The following is a 17,653-nucleotide window of genomic DNA, read 5'->3' as shown; positions in this document are numbered from 1 at the left end:
AGCTTCCTGGTGTTGTCAGGCTGGGGAGACGAGGAAGTGCTGAGGCCCAGTTTCATGACATGACATTCTGACTGGCAGAGCCGGGCTGGGCTCCGCCCCAGGCACTGAAGGAGGACACCTGCCACAGCAGGGAAGGGCATGGCCTTGTAAGGCTCAGGCGCTCACTGAGTGCCTTCTGCATGATGCCCACAGGCTGGTCCACTCCTCGGGGATGTGGACAGCCACCCCTTAAGTGCAGAGCATGGAGGCACAGGCTGATTCCCACAGGCAGCGTCTTGGACGGTTTGCTATTTTACCAGAGCTAGAGGCCAAGGATAAAGTGGTGCTTAGGTAAGCAGGGCACAGCATACACACAGAGACACACACACAGATACACAGGCACATATACATACTCACAGATACATATACAGACACACACACACATGGACACACACAGACACACACAGGCTCATATACATACTCACAGATACACATACAGACACACACATGGACATACAGACACACGGACACACGGACACACATACACAGGGACACACATACACCATGATTGCTGGCTGGTGGCTCCTGGAAACTCAGCTTCTGAGAACACCTTTCTTGGCCTTCCTCCCAGGAGTTAGACAACCACCCAGAGGCCACGGAAGTAAGCTGTCCTAACACCCTGTCCTTGTAGGGTGGCCTGAGTATCAACGGATATCTAGGTCATCATTCGCATAGCCAAGGTTAGGGAGCCACAGAAGGGGCACCGTATGAGCCAGCCTCACAAAACACCATGGTCAATGAGACCTTTGGAATACATTTACAGGCGAGGCAGGCTGACTTTGCTCTGAGCTGATTGGTAGCTGAGCTGGCATGAGAAAACAGATTTCTTTTTCTTTCTCCTAAATTCTTCATACCACTTGCTCACTCCGGAATTTACTCCTTCAAAAGGATTTGTTCAGTTGTCTAAAACTAGACATGTATATGTAGACACCCAGCTGTCCTGACCTCCAGCAGGCTGGTGGCATGCTCTAGCCAGTAACAGTGTGCACTGCGTTGACCCACAAGAACCATGAAGAACAAATGCTGTAGCCACTTGCTATGTGACCTGGGGTGATGACCTCAGCCTATCTGTGCCTCGCTTTCCGCACCTGGAAAGGAAATAAGTTTTTTCTGGTTCCTGCATAGACTAATTGGGTTGCTGTGTTTGACATACGCTGAGTGGTGTTTTCAGGAGATATGACGTAGTAACTGTCGGCTATAAAAATAGTGTCCTAAGGCCTGTAGACTTCACAGGGAAGGGAAGTTAGTACCAACTTGGATTGCCAAGAACTTCACAGGGGAGGGGCATTTAAACTGGGGTTTAAAAAGCAATGGTGGAGATGGGCGTGGTAGCGCACTCCTCCAGTACTTGGGAGGCAGAGGCAGGCAAATTTCTGAGTTCGAGGCCAGCCTGGTCTACAGAGTGAGTTCCAGGACAGCCAGGACTACACAGAGAAAAAGGAAGGGTCTCTGCTCCAAAGAGGAGGGTTGCTGCCAGAGCCCACTTGCTGAGAAGAGGAGCAAGCTGGGTCTTCTCCAGGAAATGTTGGTTGGAGCTCAGGGTTTACGGAGTGGAGAGATGGCGACAGAGCTATAGAAAATCCACCTTATGACGGGTCCTGCTCAGACACCATGGGAAGGTAGCTGGATTTCTTCCCCTAGACCAATGTAGAGACACTGGAAGAGGGAAAGCATCCTGCTTGCAACATGTTTACTTGTTTGTGCTGAAAAATGAACTCAGGGCATTACATGTGTCAGGCGAGTAAACTACTACTGAATTGTAACACAGGGGTTCTGTTCTTACTGTTGAGATAGTCTCTAGTCCAAACTGGACTCAGACATAATTCATTCTGTAGCTCAGGATGATCCTCCTGCCTCCACTTCGCAAGTGCTGGGATGTTAGCGTATGCTGTCGTACTTAAGTGTCTGCAGAGCTTGGGACCCAACCTAGACATCACATCATGCACTGGGGCACCAGAGCTGCATCCATCCCATGTGCATAAGTGTGTGCTCCTGTGTGGAGGGCGGAGCACACCACACCTTATCGTGCATTCCCCTAGACTGGGCAGCCACTGAGCTTCAGGGATGTACTTGTCTCTGCTTCTCCAGTGTGAGGATTAAAGATGCGTGCCTGGCTTTCCCGTGGGGGCAGGGGAAAGGAGGGCACTCTCCTCCTTAAGCTGTCATGACATGCACTTTACTAACTGGTACATCTTCTCAGCCTGTTTCTTGTTGTTTGTCAGTTTAAGAAGTTTACAGTCATGCTCCTGCCTCTGGAGTCCTGGGATTATAGGCATGCATCACCAGGACCACCTGGAAATGTGCAGAAAGAGAGGGGGAGCATTGTAGAGACTCAAAGGCTCACTGGACTGCTGTGAAGTGGGAGTGACTGGAAAATGGGAAGTGCTAGAGGAGTAGCTGGGAGTAGTTGGGACAGAAGTGCTAGAGTAAATAACAGATTCCTTTCTTCCTTTTATTCTTGTGTGTGTAGACACGTGAGTGTAGGTATGCGTGGCAGGGCATATGTGTGAAGGTCAGAGGACAGTTTTGTGAGGCGCCATTTTTTCCTTCCAAATTGAGGCAAGGACTCTCTTGTTTTGGGTGCTATGCAGTGTACTCCAGGATAGCTGACCTGAGTCCTTCCTGTCAGTTCTCTCATATGTGCCTCCCATCTCACAGTAGGCCTGCTGAGAGGACAGATGCATGCCACAGCGTTCAGCTTTTTATATTTTGGGGATCTCCCTTGGGTTGTCAGGTTTGCACTACAAGAGCATCTCCCTGGTCCACTTCCTTCCTTCTTTTTTTTTAGATTTGTATTTTTTATTATTATTGTATATGTGTGTGTGTGTGTATATACACACACACACACATATATACATATATATACACACACACATATATATACATACATCACATATATCACATATATCACACATGTGTATGTATGTGATACATATATACATACATACATACATACATATATGATGCATAATTGTGTGCTCACAGATCCAGAGGACAACAGTTTGGATTTCTTTCCTTGTCAGGCAGTACATCTTGTTGGTCCAGAAGAAAGGTAAAACCAAAGGATGTAACTTTGCTTTTAGTTTTCTGAGACAGGTCTCATATAGCCCAGGTTACTACGGCTACACATGACCCTCCTGCCTTGACTTCACAGGTGTGCACCGCAGTGTCCAGATAAACTTTTGGTTTGGTTTGGTTTGGTTTTCTTTTCTTTTAGGGTTTTTTTTTTTTTTCGAGACAGGGTTTTTCTTTTTTATTTATTTATTTATTTATTTATTTATTTATTTATTTATTATATGTAAGTACACTGTAGCTGTCTTCAGACACTCCAGAAAAGGGAGTCAGATCTTGTTACGGATGGTTGTGAGCCACCATGTGGTTGCTGGGATTTGAACTCTGGACCTTCGGAAGAGCAGTCGGGTGCTCTTACCCACTGAGCCATCTCACCAGCCCGAGACAGGGTTTTTCTGTGTAGCCCTGGCTGTCCTGGCACTCACTTTGTAGACCAGGGTGGCCTCGAACTCAGAAATCTGCCTGCCTCTGCCTCCCGAGTGCTGGGATTAAAGGCGTGCGCCACCACGCCCGGTTTAGGTTTGGTTTTCTAGACAGGGTTTCTTTGTGTAGACCAGGCTGTCCTGGAACTCACAGAGATCCATCTGCCTCTGCCTCCCGGAATTAGAGATGTGCACCGCCACCTCCTGGCTTTTCTTTCTTCCTCCCTTCCTTTCTTTCTTTTTTCAGATAAGCTTAATGTGTGTGTGATCAGAGGTTTTAAATGTTCCTGTGCTTTTGTGTAAATGGGGGGCGTGGGGCGTGTGGGAGTGCGGGGACACACGTGGAGGGCTGAGGACAATCTCAGGTGTCAGTCCTTGGCAGTTCCCCTAGTTTCACTTCCGTGGCTGTGACAGAGCACAGAAATGCCAGGAAGCACCGCAGATGAGGCAGGGTTGGCTGGGTTTACAGTTCCAGGTCACAGTCCATCACCGTGGGCAAATCACAGCAACAGGAGCTTGAGGCAGCTGCTCATGCACATGCACAGCCAAGAGTGGAGAGAGTGCGCGCACACTTGGAGCTCACGCAGTTTTCTCTCTGTACAGTCTAGGGCTCCAAAGCAGGGAGCACTGCTGTCCACCTTTAAGCTGGGTCTTCTTTGTTCAAGACAATTCCCACAAATATCCTCCCAGGCCATTTGAGTCATCCTCTCCCTCTCTCTCTCTCTCTCTCTCTCCCTCTCCCTCTCCCTCTCCCTCTCTCTCTCTCTCTCTCCCTCCCTCCCTCCCTCCCCCTTCTTTCTCTTCCCCCTTCTCTCTCTCCCCCTTCCCCCTCCTCTCCCTTCTTCCCCCCTCCTCTTTCTCTCTTTGATGTTGTTGTTTGTTCCTTTTTTGAGACTGGGTTTCTCTATATAGCCCTGGCTGTCCTAGAACTCCATCTGTAGACCAGGCTGGCCTCTAACTCAGAAATCAGCTTGCCTCTGCCTCCCATGTGCCCAGCACCTGGCTTGAGTCACCTCCTTTCTCAGACAGTGCATCAGATTACAGCTGCATGCTACCATGCTTCTGCAGCTGTTTGGGTTTGTTTGTTTGTTTGTTTGTTTTTTAATCTTTACCATTTTAGCCATTTTTCAATGTTTAGTCCCTTTGAGTACATAACCTTTTCTAACTCACCCTAATATACCGGACGGGTGTTGGAACGGTATAAATAATTCCCTAGAACCTTCTGGAGATTGGCCACATTCGTTTCCCAATCCTTCTTTTTTTTTTTAAGATTTATTTATTTATTTATTATATGTAAGTACCCTATAACTGTCCTCAGACAGATTTTTTAAAAATGTATTTTGTTTGCTTCTGAGCTTCTCAAGACCTGAGACATTGTGTCCTTTTATCCCCAAGTCCTCCCTGGGCACACTGCCTAAGGCTAGAGACTTTGCTAGTACTCAGGAATGTAGTGTTGATAAAATACTGTTATCTGGTAAGCTGTTTACAGCCAGTCACTGCCAACTGTCCTCATTGCTCTTCCTGGTACACCCTCCCAACTTCAGCATCATACAGAGCCTGTGCTTGCACCTTAACGCCCTCCCTCCTCTGTGTGTGTATATGTGTGTTCATGTAGGTGTATACATGCTTGTGTATGTGTGTGTGTGTGTGTGTGTGTGTTTCTGGGGTGATGGGGAAGCTGCACACACAGGCTCACTCGACGTGTGTGTGTGTGTGTCTGTCTGTCTGTCTGTCTGTCTGTCTGGGGTGATGGGAGGCTGCACACACACAGCCTCACTCGCCACCACAGGATATGTGTAGAAGTCAGAGGACAACCCCTGCGTGTTGCACTTCACCTTCTGCTTGTTTGGTTTGAGACAGGTCTCTTGTTTCACTGTGCCAGGCTAGCTGGCCTGCACACTTCCCCTTCCAGGGACTCTTGCCTGCCCATCTCTCATCTCACCCTAGGAGTGCTGCCATTACAGGCACTCACTATGGCTTCCACCTTTATGTGGGCTCTAGGGCTTGGAACATGGGTCCCCATGCTTACACAGCAAACTCTTTCCCCACTGTGCCCTCTCACCATCCCTGGAAGCTCTTCTTGAGGATTTGCCTCAGTTCCCAGAGTCAGGATGGCGAGACACTGAGCAACCATGAAGGTGGTGCCCTACAAACCTGCACTGTCCACACTGAACTGATCACCCTCCGGGCTTGCGCTCTCGATCCCAGCAGTCGGGGTCCCATACTAAAGAGGGAAACTCCCCACCTGTTTGTCTGAGGCTGAGATTCAAATGAGTTCATATCTGCAGCGTGCTGGACACAGCCGCTAAGAGCCAACGCAGTGAGATGTGAGAGGAAAATGCAGGGGCTTGGGCAGCCAAGGACCATTTGGTTTGCACCTGGGAGATGCTGGAGGGAAGAGGCTGGATTTGGGGGCTTCCTTGTGTGTAGGAAGATACTAAGGAGTCAGCCCAAGCCTGAGCCGCTCACTATTGCAAGTCACGCTGTGCTGGCTGTGCTGACAGGCTTCCGTGCTGCGGTCTGGGGAGGCTTGACTTGTTTGCAGTGTTTTAGGATCGAAACGGCTGGATGTATCTAAAACCCTGCACTCAGGAGGCTTTGGCAGGGGTTCAAGGCCTCCTTACCTGCAGAGTGAAACCCTGAACATCTAAGGTTCATCCCCAGCGCCCCAAAACAAGCAAGCAGGCTGGGTAGTGGTGGCACACAACCTTAATTCCAGCACTTGGAAGGCAGAGGCAGGTGGAACTATGAGTTTAAGGCCAGCCTGGTCTACATAAGGAGTTCCAACACAGCACACAGCCAGGGCTACACAGCAAACCTATCTCAAATAAATAAATAAATAAATAAATAAATAAATAAAGCAAGGATGTAAAGGGAGGGAGGGATGGAGGAGGGAAGGGAGAGGGAGAGAGAGAGAGAGAGAGAGAGAGAGAGAGAGAGAGAGAGAGAGAGCACGCAGGTGTCCAGGACTCCATGCATGGAGCTTGGCTTTGCTGGTTTGCAGCTTTGTCTTTGTTGGGGAAGACATTAGAGGATGACAGCCTGGGGCTGCATTATCTTTGTGAGTTTGTTTTACATCTAAAGAGCATTTTGCTTTTATCTATATTTGTGCCTCCTAGTCTCTGCATTTTATGTGAAGAAAATGGGTTTCATGGATATGTAGAGCAGGAAGAGTTGGGGTCCAGAGAGAAGGCTCACCTGTTAGGAGCACTTGTTTTTACAGGGTGTGGGACTGGGTACCAGAAGTTTTCCATGGAGATCTCTGTCCAGGCCAGGTAGGAAGGTTCCCGAGAAGGGAAGTGAGTCCAGACAGAGAGACAAGTCTCTGCCACGCCTTCCAGGTCGCTCCATAACGGAGCCTCTCTGAACTGAGTCAAGTCAGGCTTAGCCGATGAGAAGCCGACTATCCAGTGAGGAGTGCAGCGGGACCTCGGGTGGCTCTTCGGGAGAGAAGATCTCTTCCCAAGTGTTACATACACCTCTTGGAACAAAAGACTCAGATGAAGGAATAGTTCTCACATACCTTTAATTCCCTGCATGGATTTATATACAGTTCTGGGGGTGATTCAGGGTTTGACAGCAGGCACCTCTCACTGGCTTAGACTGAGAGTTTGGGGGAAACCTTATTTGCATGTAGGAAGGCTTGGTGCTGTTCCTACCCACGCCTCTCCTGTGGGAGCTATGGGGGCAGTAACTTCGACAGGAGCCAGGGGTCCAGGAGACATGGTCAACACCTGCCATCCCATGTAGGTGAATTATCACCACCGAGTCCCAGGTCCCTCGACTGGAAACCAGGCTGTCTGCGCATAGACCGTTGCCCCACACCTGGGTTCAGTTCCGGCATCCATATGGCTGCTCACAACCAACCGTCTGTGACTCAGGATCTAATCCCCTCTCCTGCTCTCTGGAGGGACTAGGCATGAGCATGGTGCACAGACACACATGAAGGCCAAAGACTCACACACAGGGATAAACGAGAGTTGAATGAATCTCGGTGGTATACACTGTAATTCTAGCACTGAAGATACTGAGGCAGGGGGCTTGTGAATGTGAGTGAGACTACATAGTGAGACCTTGTTTTTGTTGTTTTGTTTGTTTTGTCTTTTTAAGCATCAGTATACTGGCTGTGTTAGGCGATTTGAGGGAACGTGGGGCAAGCTCTCAGTTCCACCATAGATCAGGGGCAGCAGCACTGTCTCCACCCTAACTTGTCACTGCCTGCCCAGGGTCACACTGCTGAGGACAAACAGGACCTGAGACTTTTGATGTTACGTCTCGAGCTTTTCCGATTTCCAGTTGTGCTCCAGAGAGTCAGCAGAGCTCTCAACCCCCACCCCCACCCCCACCCCCCACCCATCACACCGAAGAGAATGTCTTCAGTGAAAACATTAGCAAGTTCCATGTGTGCGGTGCTTCTCAGAAGGTCTAGGGAGACTCCTCTGCTGGGCAGGGACAGAGGCAGCAAAGAACATGCATGTCACTGAAGTAGATAAGACGGAATCTACTTCAAGGCCAGTCTAACATCAGAACTGTTTATGAAAAGGCTGTAGCTGTCACGGATTACCAGAAAGGGTCTGATAGTTTGAGAGCATCTACCTCACTAAGCCCCTAAGCCTAGGGGTTAACAACATCAGGCCACCAGTAACAACTGGACTTTCTCCATCTAATTTGAGGATGCCTTAAGACCTGGTAGGTCCGTGGACAACAAGAAGTCCCCCAGGTTCATCAGAGGAAATCAAGAATTATCTAGAGCTGAGTGTGTTGGCACAGGCCTTTAATTCCAGCACTCAGAAGACTGAGGCAGGCAAAACTCTGTGAGTTCAAGGTCAGTCTGGTCCTCAGAGTAAGTTCCAGAAGAGCTAGACTACATAAAGAGACTTTGTCTCAAAACCAACCAACCAAGCATCTAGGGGGCCTGGAAAATATGATCAAGAGAATTTGCTCCTCTTATATATAGATTAGTTCCAGTTCCCACATGGTGATTCATAACCACTATAATTCCAGTTCCAGGGGATCTGACACCTTCTTCTACTTGCCCAGCTCCAGTCCAGTAAGAAAGACCATGTCTCAAAAACAAAAGTGATTCATTCACCAGGCAGTGGTGGCTCACACCTTTGATCCCAACACTTGGGAGGCAGAGGCAGGCAGATTTCTGAGTTCAGGGCCAGCCTGGTCTACAGAGTGAGTTCCAGGACAGCCATGGCTTACATAGAGAAACCCTGTGATTGATTCCTGAGGGACACCTCAAGTTGACTTGTACACACACATACACACACACACATATACCAGCACATCCACATAAACTATAAGTAAGAACCATTGAGAAAGCAAACAAAAGGTGTTTGCCTTGTGAATGGAGATGTCGAAGTGGGCAGTACACTGGACTTGTGGAGGGCAGAGCCCTGCCTGGGTGGTTCAGGATAGCCGCGTGTTGGTAGGGCCTGGCTTGCTCAGGGGACGGGTGACTCCTTTGTAACATTAGGAACATTTATTGACATCCCTGTGCCATGAGCCCAGTGCTTTTTGGACATGACCTCATTCACTCTTCATGACCTCCTTAGATGGTCTCTTACTTAGGGTTTTATAGCTGTGAAGAGACACTATAACCATGACTACTCCTATAACGGGAAACATTAATTAGGGCTGGCTTACAGTTCCAGAGGTTCAGCCCCTTATCTCATGGCAAGAAGCACCATGCTTCATGCAAGCTGACATGGAGGAGCTGAGAGTTAGTTCTACATCTCAATCTGCAGGAGACTGCCTCACAAGGCCTACGTAGAGCATATGAGACCTCAAAGCCCAACTCCATAGTCACACACCTCCTCCTCCGACAAGGCCACACCTCCCAACAGTGCCACTCCCCATGGACCAAGTATTCAGATAACTGAGTCTTTGGGGGCTGTGCCTATTCAGATCATCACAGATGGGTGCATGGGTCCCTTCTGGACTTAGCACAAGTTCACAGGTAGAGATAACAGACCGGGGGTGGGGGGGTGGGGGGGGATTGAAGTATTTTTCTCAGTCCTGTGGTGAGGTAGCAGGGCTGATAACATCAAGCCCATTTGCTCCAAAGCCCCTTTACAAAGGGCAGCTGAGCTAGTCCTTAAAGGAAGGGCTGTGGTGACGAACAATGTCCTGGGTCCAGCAGTGCCAGCTGTAGCTGTATGTTTTAAATTATTTCTGAGACATTTCCGGGTGTCTGTTTCCTCGCCCAGTACATGCAGGGGACATCTTTCTCATCAAGTGGTGACAGAGATGGTTTTGAGTAGGGCACAAGGAGCATTCTTGGTATTATTAGAAACTAATGGGAGGGGCACTGGGATGTGGCTCCGTTGGTAGAGCGTTTGCCTCACATGCACAGAGCCCTGTGTTTAATCCTCAACGCCACAGAGCCAGGTGTGGTGGTGACAGCTGCCATCCCAGCACTGGGGAGGTGAAGGCAGGAAAACCAGAAATTCAGGGTCATCTTCAGCTACATAGTGACTCTGAAGCCAAGGACGGTGGCTCGAAGAAAAATCAAGGAGAAATAGATGGCTTGCCCAACTCCAGGCCCAGGAAGCTCGCAGACTGTGGTGGGGGGAGACAGTTGGACTAGAACATAGGCTGGTGCGCTAAGTGAGTGGGAAAGGAGAATGGGCTTGGGAGCCAGAGGCCAGGCCACTGAGACCCCTGAGAAGCACATGCAGTGAAGCGCTCTGCCAAGTTCCCAAATGGCAGGTGTGTGCACTTTGTTGATCTATGGAAATGTGTTGGGGGCAGGTGGGTGCGGAGAGAATGCAAAATAGACTCTCCAGACAGACAGCTGTGCAAACACAGCTCTGTTTGGTTCAGGTGAGAGATCAGAGACGCCTGCGCTGCTTGCAGAGCCCTCAACACTTAGTTATCTTCTGTAAATTCCCACCCTGACGAAGACCCGAGTCAACTGGAGGTCGTCGGATTCTTTGGGGCAGCTGAGTCACTGCAGGTTCTTTGTGTTAGGTTTGGGGACAGTCCCCAGGGGCTGGTTCTCTCCTTCTATTCTGGGTCCCAGAGACCAGCTCAGCTCAGCCCAGGCCACCAGCATTGGCAGCCAAGCACCTTTACCCTTTTGGCTTTTTTGGTTGGCTTTTGCTTTGTTTTGACTGAGCCTCACTGTAGTTGAAGCTCATGATATCGACCGGGATCACCTGATGTGTGGCGCATGCCTGACTCCTTAGTTTGCTTTGAATTGAGATTTTTATTCCGATGTAGTTGATCCTCGGCTTTGCTGGTTCTGTATTTGCAAATCTGATCTGTAACTAACATTGCTTATGTGGTTGTTCTCATACATGCATAAAGCAGAAAAAAAAAAACAAACAAAAACCCTGAATGGGAACCCCCAAAGCATGCATTTCTAGCTGAGAAAAAAAACCCAACAGGACATTTGTATCATGTATCACAGGATGGCCCCAAACTCATTATGTGGCTGAGGATGTCCTTGACCTCCCTAATCTGCCCTGAGTGCTGAGAATCCAGGCATACCCCACCACACACAGTTTTTACCCTACTGGGGCTCGAACTCAGGGCTTTGTGTACACTACTGGGCAAACATTCTACCAACTGAAATATATCCCCAACCCAGATTTATTTTTTAAAATTCCCTCTCGGGGCGGGCTGGAGAGATGGTTTATCAGCTAAGAGCATTTGCTGCCCTTGCAGTTCCCAGCACCCGCGTGCTCATTCTCAACTGTGTGTGTGACCCTGGTTTGTCACCTTCTGGCCTCTGTGGGCACTGCACAGATAATTAGTTAATCTAAAATAAATGTGTTCACTTAAGAAGTTGTATGGCTACTACCATTCCTGCAGTTTCTTTGGTAATGGGAGACTCATAGCCGGGTTTGAGTTGTTTGTTCATCCCTCCACGTCCCCTGGTCTCTTTCAGAACGCCCAGGAGAACCATGGGCTGGCTGTGCCCACCCCGTCTGTCCCAGAAGATTTTGCAGACAAAGAAGTGGGAGGTAAGAGAACTCTGATCTTGTGGCTTCCTTTCCTCCCTGCTGGGGCCCTGAAGTTAAAACAAAATAAAACAAGCAAGCAAACATCTCCATTTCCCCCAGCTGGAGGCAAAGTCAGCGTCCAGCACCTCTTAGCTACTACTGGTCAAGGTGGGTGAGAACAGCAGGCCAGGGAGATGCAGAGAGCCGAGGTTGGCGAACACCCATTTTAGAGAGTGGTGAGAGCGGGGAGGGCCCGGGTCACAGCAGGATAGAAGGCAGCAGGAAGACCTGGGTCAGACAAACCTATCTCTGAGTCTATAAGCTATAGGCTGACTAGCTCTGTCCCCAGGACACTTGCCCTGCTTGAGAAGAGCAGTGCTAACTCTAGAGGACTCAATGTATGGGATGGATGTGAGCCACTTGGTGAAATCAGGCTGGTGACACCCCTTGTGACTCTGAGCAAAGGTTCCTGAGAACTGCGGTGGCTCAGTCACCGCTTCCCACCCTCTCCCCCTCTGCAGCTCCTAAAGGCAGCTCCTTAGCGAACCAGGCAGGTTTTCACCCCGGGGATCTGCTCTGCAGCCCACTCTTACTACCCCTCTGCTCCGAGGTCACCTTCCCAGTGGGCCTTCCTAATTAAACAGCACCTTTTAACACCCCTCCCCTGCTGTTTTTCTTACTGCCTTCCCCAGGGTAATGATTGACTAGTGTATGGAATTATCGGGTTGACCCCTTATGGAGTAAGCTTCAGAGGCGGAGTTTAGAGCAAGTGGAGGAGTGTGTAGAGGCCAGAGGTCAACATCACCTAGCAGGAGCAAGGCCCTGGATTTGATCCCTAGCACAGAACAAAGCAAGGCTAGGATCCCTCTGCTGCTTTTGTTTGTTGCTGTCAGGACACAGCGTGGGGGTTCCATTTCAGGTCCCCAGCATCACATAGCTGGGAGCAGACTCTCTCCTAAGCACTCTGAGGAGGGAAAAGGGAAAAAACGAGCATGGCAGAGGGAGGCGGACTCTTCGGGGACTGGGGTGCAGAAGAGGGGCGTGTGGCTGCTGTCCATCTCTGTAGCGGCACTGTCCCGGGTACCTTCCTTCCTCCCCACCATCCTCAGCCCAAACACTCCGCAGGGGTTCTAAACTCTGCAATGGGTTTCGGTAGACTTGGGTCTCCCAAAAGCGAGAGTTATCTATTTGTGCAGACTGCTTCCTCCTGTCAGCACCCAGGGCTGCTCCAGGACCCCAAGTGGGAAGCCCCTCATTAATATAAGAAGGTGTCCTGACAGCTCAGGACATAGCAGCCATTGCTGCTTCTTCAGCCGGCTTTAAGATGAAAGGGCTGGACACTAGCTAGCCCTTCAGGCACAGGTACACTAGTGTTTCCCCTGGTCAACCCCTCTCCCTGTGCCAGGCACAGAGGCCGGCTTTGTGCAGGAAAGATGGCTCAGCAGATAAGGTAAGCTACCAAATCTGAGCTGAGTTGAGTGTCCAGAGCCCACACGGTGCGAAGAGGGGGCTTAATTCCCCTAAGTCCTCAGCCCACTACAAGTATACCATAGTACCTGCCCTCCTTAGACACACACATTAAAGAAACAGAAACAGCAACAGCGTTAAACCACAGAGGGGTGGAGACTGGCTCAACTCCATGTCTCTGCCTCCCCTTCTTTCAGGTACCAGCACACTAGTGAATGGCAACCTCCGACTGTACAGCTCTGTGGGAGACCTGAGGCCGGCATGCTACGATCTGGACTCATCCATTCCCCCACCTCCCCCAGGCCCAGCCCCGGGGCCACCGCAGGACATTTCACAGCCTCCAGGGGAGTCCCCTCCACCACCCCCTCCTTCTGTTCCTCCTCCTCCTCCCCCTCCCCTGCTGGTGGAACCCCCACCCCCACCCAGCACAGCCCCCCCTCCACCCCCACCATTAGACATCTTATCCCCACCATCCACACCCACCCCTCCTGACTTCATCCCCCCTGCCCCACCGTCAGCTTTTCTAAGCCCCCCTCCACCCTCTTTGCCAGCCCCAGGACCCCCAGCTCCAGTCTCTCTGCACACAACTGGAACTCATCTCTTCCCACCTGGGGCTATTACCAAGTGGAAATCAGAAGTAGCGCTCAATGGCAGGCACCCAGAGGACTCCAGAACCAGTCCCCCCAAAAGCCCTGCTGAACTAAAGAGGAGCCCCCTAGGGCCTAGCCCAGAGCCCCACCTCACCTTCCCCAGGTCACCGAAGGTGCCTCCCCCAACCCCAGTCAGGACCTCATCTATCCCCGTTCAGGAAGCACCCTGCGCTTCTCCAGAGGAGGAGGAAGCCACCCAGAAGACCTCCGCCCCCAGCCCGCTGCCTCCCAGCTTCAACGTCCGCCCTGCATCTCAGGTTTACCCAGACAGGGCCCTGGAGCCAGAGCAGCCCAGAGAGCCCAGGCCTGAGACACCAGGCAGCCCAAGGCTCAGGCAGTCTGAACCCCAGACAAATGGACAAGCTGGAGCCCCGCCCCCAGCCCCGCCCCCAGCCCCTCCCTTGCCTCCACCGGCTCCCCCACTCCCTCCACCAGCACCCTCCCTGCCCCCAGCTGCTCCTCCTCTGCCCTCTACTGAGCTGGCAGCCCCTCCATCTTCTGGATTTATGAAGACCTCCAAATCCAACTCACCTGCTCTCAAACCCAAGCCCAAACCCCCCAGTGTGGAGGACACAGCCTCGTCAGAACCCGTTGACTGGAGAGACCCCCGGCAGATGGAGAAGCTTCGAAGTGAGCTGTCAGCCTATCTCTGTGGGACCAGGAAAGAGGATCGGTCACTCAGCCACCGGCCAGTCCCAACTGTGGCCTTGAAGGACAAGGAGAACAATAAGGGCACCAGCCTGTCAGAGGAGGCAGCTCCTACCAGCCTGCCTGAGAAGGTACACCCCTGCATTCCTGAGAAGAGCCCCTCCAGCAGCAGCCTGCCAGAGAGAGAAGCCACCAGCAGCCTGGTCCTACCCCCTGTGGATTACATCCCCCAGGATACTCCAGCCCCCAGTGTCAGGCAGATCCGGAATGAGCTAGAGGCTCGGTTTGCCTCCTCAGCTGAGAAAGAAGCCAAGCCCAGCTTAGCATCTCTGCCCCCCAAGCCCAGGCTGGAAGGGGGAAGAACCTTTGAAAATGGGACTGATAATGGCAGATTCCATAAGCCTGCCACCAAGAATCCACCCCAGCCATCTACCACCCCTCTGCCCACCACAGTACTCCAGTCCAAAGTTGTACCTGGTCCAGCAACATCACCCAAGGTCACACCTGGGCCAGCCACACCGTTCAAGCCTACACCAGGGCAGGCCATACTACCTAAGGCCACACCTGGCCTAACCTTACCACTCAAGCCTACACCTGAGCAGACCACATCGCCCAAGAACACTCCTGGGCAGGCCACACCACCCAAGGACACACCTGGGCAGGCCATAACACCCAAGGACACACCTGGGCAGGACACACCACCCAAGGACACATCCGAGCAAGCAACGGTACTCAAGAATGCACCTGAGCTGTCCACCCCATCATCTCAACTGATGGCAGAGAAGGACCTTGCCTCTGTGAGGCAGAGAGAAAAGCCAGAATCTCAAGAAAACCCAGTGGCTACCCAACTGTCCACAAATGGCACCCTCTCTCCTCCAGCTCTCCCACCAAAGATGTCTACCGGTGGAGAAGAGGCACCATTTCTCTACAGACCCCATCGCAGCCAGAATAGCCACAGCCGAGGGGTTGCTGTAGTGACTCCCACTCGGGCCAGAGGGGAGGCTACAGACTCAGGGGATGTAGTGGATGAAAAGGAGCTACAAAACCATCCGGCCAAATCTCTCACATCAGGCCAGCCAGCTGATCAACTCCTCAGACACCCGGTGACTGGGGAAGTGGTGGAGCAGGGCTCCCCAATGGCCCTGCTCCTTGCAGCCAGACAGAGGGCACAGAAGACTAGGACTGGAGGGACTGCGATTGGACGGTCCTCTTTGCCAGGGAGTCTCCGTGACCATAGCAACCAACCAGAGGCCAGCTCTGATAGCATCTTTTACAGAGGTAGCCGGCCCAATTCCTTCATTGTGGTCCCTAAGGTGCCCAGTGAGACAGAGGACTCCCATCTGACCTCAGCACGGCCCACGGGGCCCAGTCATTGGAAGCCCCAGCAGGGACCAGACACACAAGGCTCAGAGCCTACCTACAGGCATGGGTGGACCAAGGCTGAAACCCCAGCCCCTGTGGCCCGGGAAAGACCAGCTCCCTCAAACTTACCCCAGGGCCGCGCCCTTCCCAAGTCTTTCTCTTCCCCGCCCTCTCCTTCCTACAAGAGGGAAGAAGAGGAGGAGGAGTTCAGCTTTGATATCATTCCTCCGCCGCCAGAGTTCAGCAACGATCCTGAGCCTCCGGCCCCTGGGCAGCAGCATCAGGGTCGTCGCGGGTCCCCACCCAGGAACAACTTCTCTGACTTGGGGCAGTCCTGGGGCCCCAATCCGACTCCTGGCTTCTCGCGCTTCCGGGGGACTCAATACCCGGAGTCCGGGGGCCTAGATCGCTTCTCAGGCAGCGGACGATCGCTCATCAAGAAACGCCTGTATGTCGGGGAGTCCCATCGCAACCCCGGGATGCCCCGTGGCTCTACTGGCCGCAGCCTGAGCTCCCCTAACTGCTTCGGACCTCAGCCAGGAGGACCTGAGATGCGACGGGTCAACTCTGCGGGCCGCGCAGCCCCCGGAGGTCTGCACGCAAGGAGGCTGTCGCTGGAGGGCGCCCGAGGTGCCACCGAGGTCAAGTTCAAGGCGCCCGGTGGTGGCGGTGGTAGTAGCAGCAAAGCTGGGGACTATGGCTTTGTCCCTGCCAAAGGCAGCAGGTGAGCTGGGTTCTCTTAAGATGGAAGGATCTCTGGGGGTGCGGTGAACAGAGCTAACGCCAAGGCCTCGGGCCATCGCCTGTGACTTACTAAGAGAGGAAGGCTCAGATCTCTCAAGAGAGGTTGGCTAGTGCCTTCCTTCCCTGCACGCTTCTTCACCCACCTCGTCCTCTGGAGTTTCAGGACTTCAAATCAGTATAGAGGAAAGGGAGACCTAGTGGCCCGGGGTGGAAAGACAGACCCAGACCCAGGCTGAGAGCACAGGAGTTTGAGTGAACAGAGGGTACCAAAAGGGTGTTCTGTGGTTCCACTCTGGAGGTCAGGAATTCAGCACATCACATTCTAAGGTGTTCTGCCCTGGGGGAGGGCGGGTAGAGTGAGGACCAACCAGCTGTGTGTGAGCTTCACCTCTCTGCTCTCCACTCCTTCTCCTTCCAGGTCGCCTCACGGCAACACCCACTATGGAAGCCCCATCAATACATTCACCGTGAGGCCTGGGACCCGCCATCCCATCTCCTATGCCTACCCTGGGACCCATCGGAAAGCCACTTCCTGAGCCATGCGGTTCAGTCAGCTGACTTCTAGGGGTTGGATCTGGGCAGTTGTTTTGCAGGGGTGGGGGTGGGAGGTCGCACAAGGTATTATAGGTCCTGGCTCAGACACAGCTGAGAGCCTTTGTTCTGGAAGGCAGACAGATGGATGTAGCAGAGGACTGTGGACGACAGAAAGGTGTCTTTGAAAGCACCAAGGGACAGCTTGGCTGGGGACTGCTGGCGGGTGGGGGTGGGGGTGGGGGAGCTTGGTGGGCCCTGTTTCTGCTATCTGGTGCTGTCTGTGTTAGCAAGGAGGATTGAAACCCATGGAGGTGACAGCTTGCCTGTCAGAGCCTCACAAAGGATGGTGTTGGCTGTCTTTAACCTCTGCCTGTTACACTGGACAGGTAATGGCTGGCCTTCCTAGCCACTTGGAGATGAGTTCAGACCATTTGCACAACACAGGGCTCTGCCTCAGGAGCCTTATGTACCTGCCAGGGCCAAGCAGGGCCATTACCCCATGGCACTTACTCACGAGGAAGCCTTGAGAAGTCTGGGTTGGGAGATGGAGGATGAAGGCTTGCTTTTCCATTCAGGCCCATGAAGTCCTGGTTCAAGGGATTGGGCCCAAGGAACATGGAGATGGGTCTTGGAAGGTCAAGGTAGCCTGCTAGAGCCAGTTCAGAACAGGGGAGACTTGTCAATAGGGTGACCATTTGTCCTCTGCCTGGATGGTCCAGGGTTATATCAGTGAACTGGAATATATGTGTATATATTCTAA

General features: G+C 52.1%; 1 protein-coding gene across 1 annotated transcript in view; it reads left to right on the top strand.

Annotated features, from left to right (window-relative positions):
• The window catches only part of CUNH6orf132 (chromosome unknown C6orf132 homolog), a 36,408-nt gene extending 18,755 nt beyond the window's left edge, over nucleotides 1-17,653 (top strand). Inside the window, exons 3-5 of the mRNA XM_021149317.3 lie at nucleotides 11,434-11,509; nucleotides 13,153-16,339; nucleotides 16,778-17,653. Coding sequence (XP_021004976.1) covers nucleotides 11,434-11,509; nucleotides 13,153-16,339; nucleotides 16,778-16,895 — 3,381 coding nt within the window. The 3' untranslated portion in view covers nucleotides 16,896-17,653. The remainder of the gene's footprint in view (nucleotides 1-11,433; nucleotides 11,510-13,152; nucleotides 16,340-16,777) is intronic.

This window comes from Mus caroli, unplaced genomic scaffold, assembly GCF_978045245.1.
Source record: "Mus caroli unplaced genomic scaffold, Mus_caroli_1 scaffold_18, whole genome shotgun sequence".
NCBI classification, from domain to species: domain Eukaryota; kingdom Metazoa; phylum Chordata; class Mammalia; order Rodentia; family Muridae; genus Mus; species Mus caroli.
The sequence above is the reverse complement of the archived record's forward strand: the minus strand, read 5'-3'. Positions and strand labels throughout refer to the sequence as shown.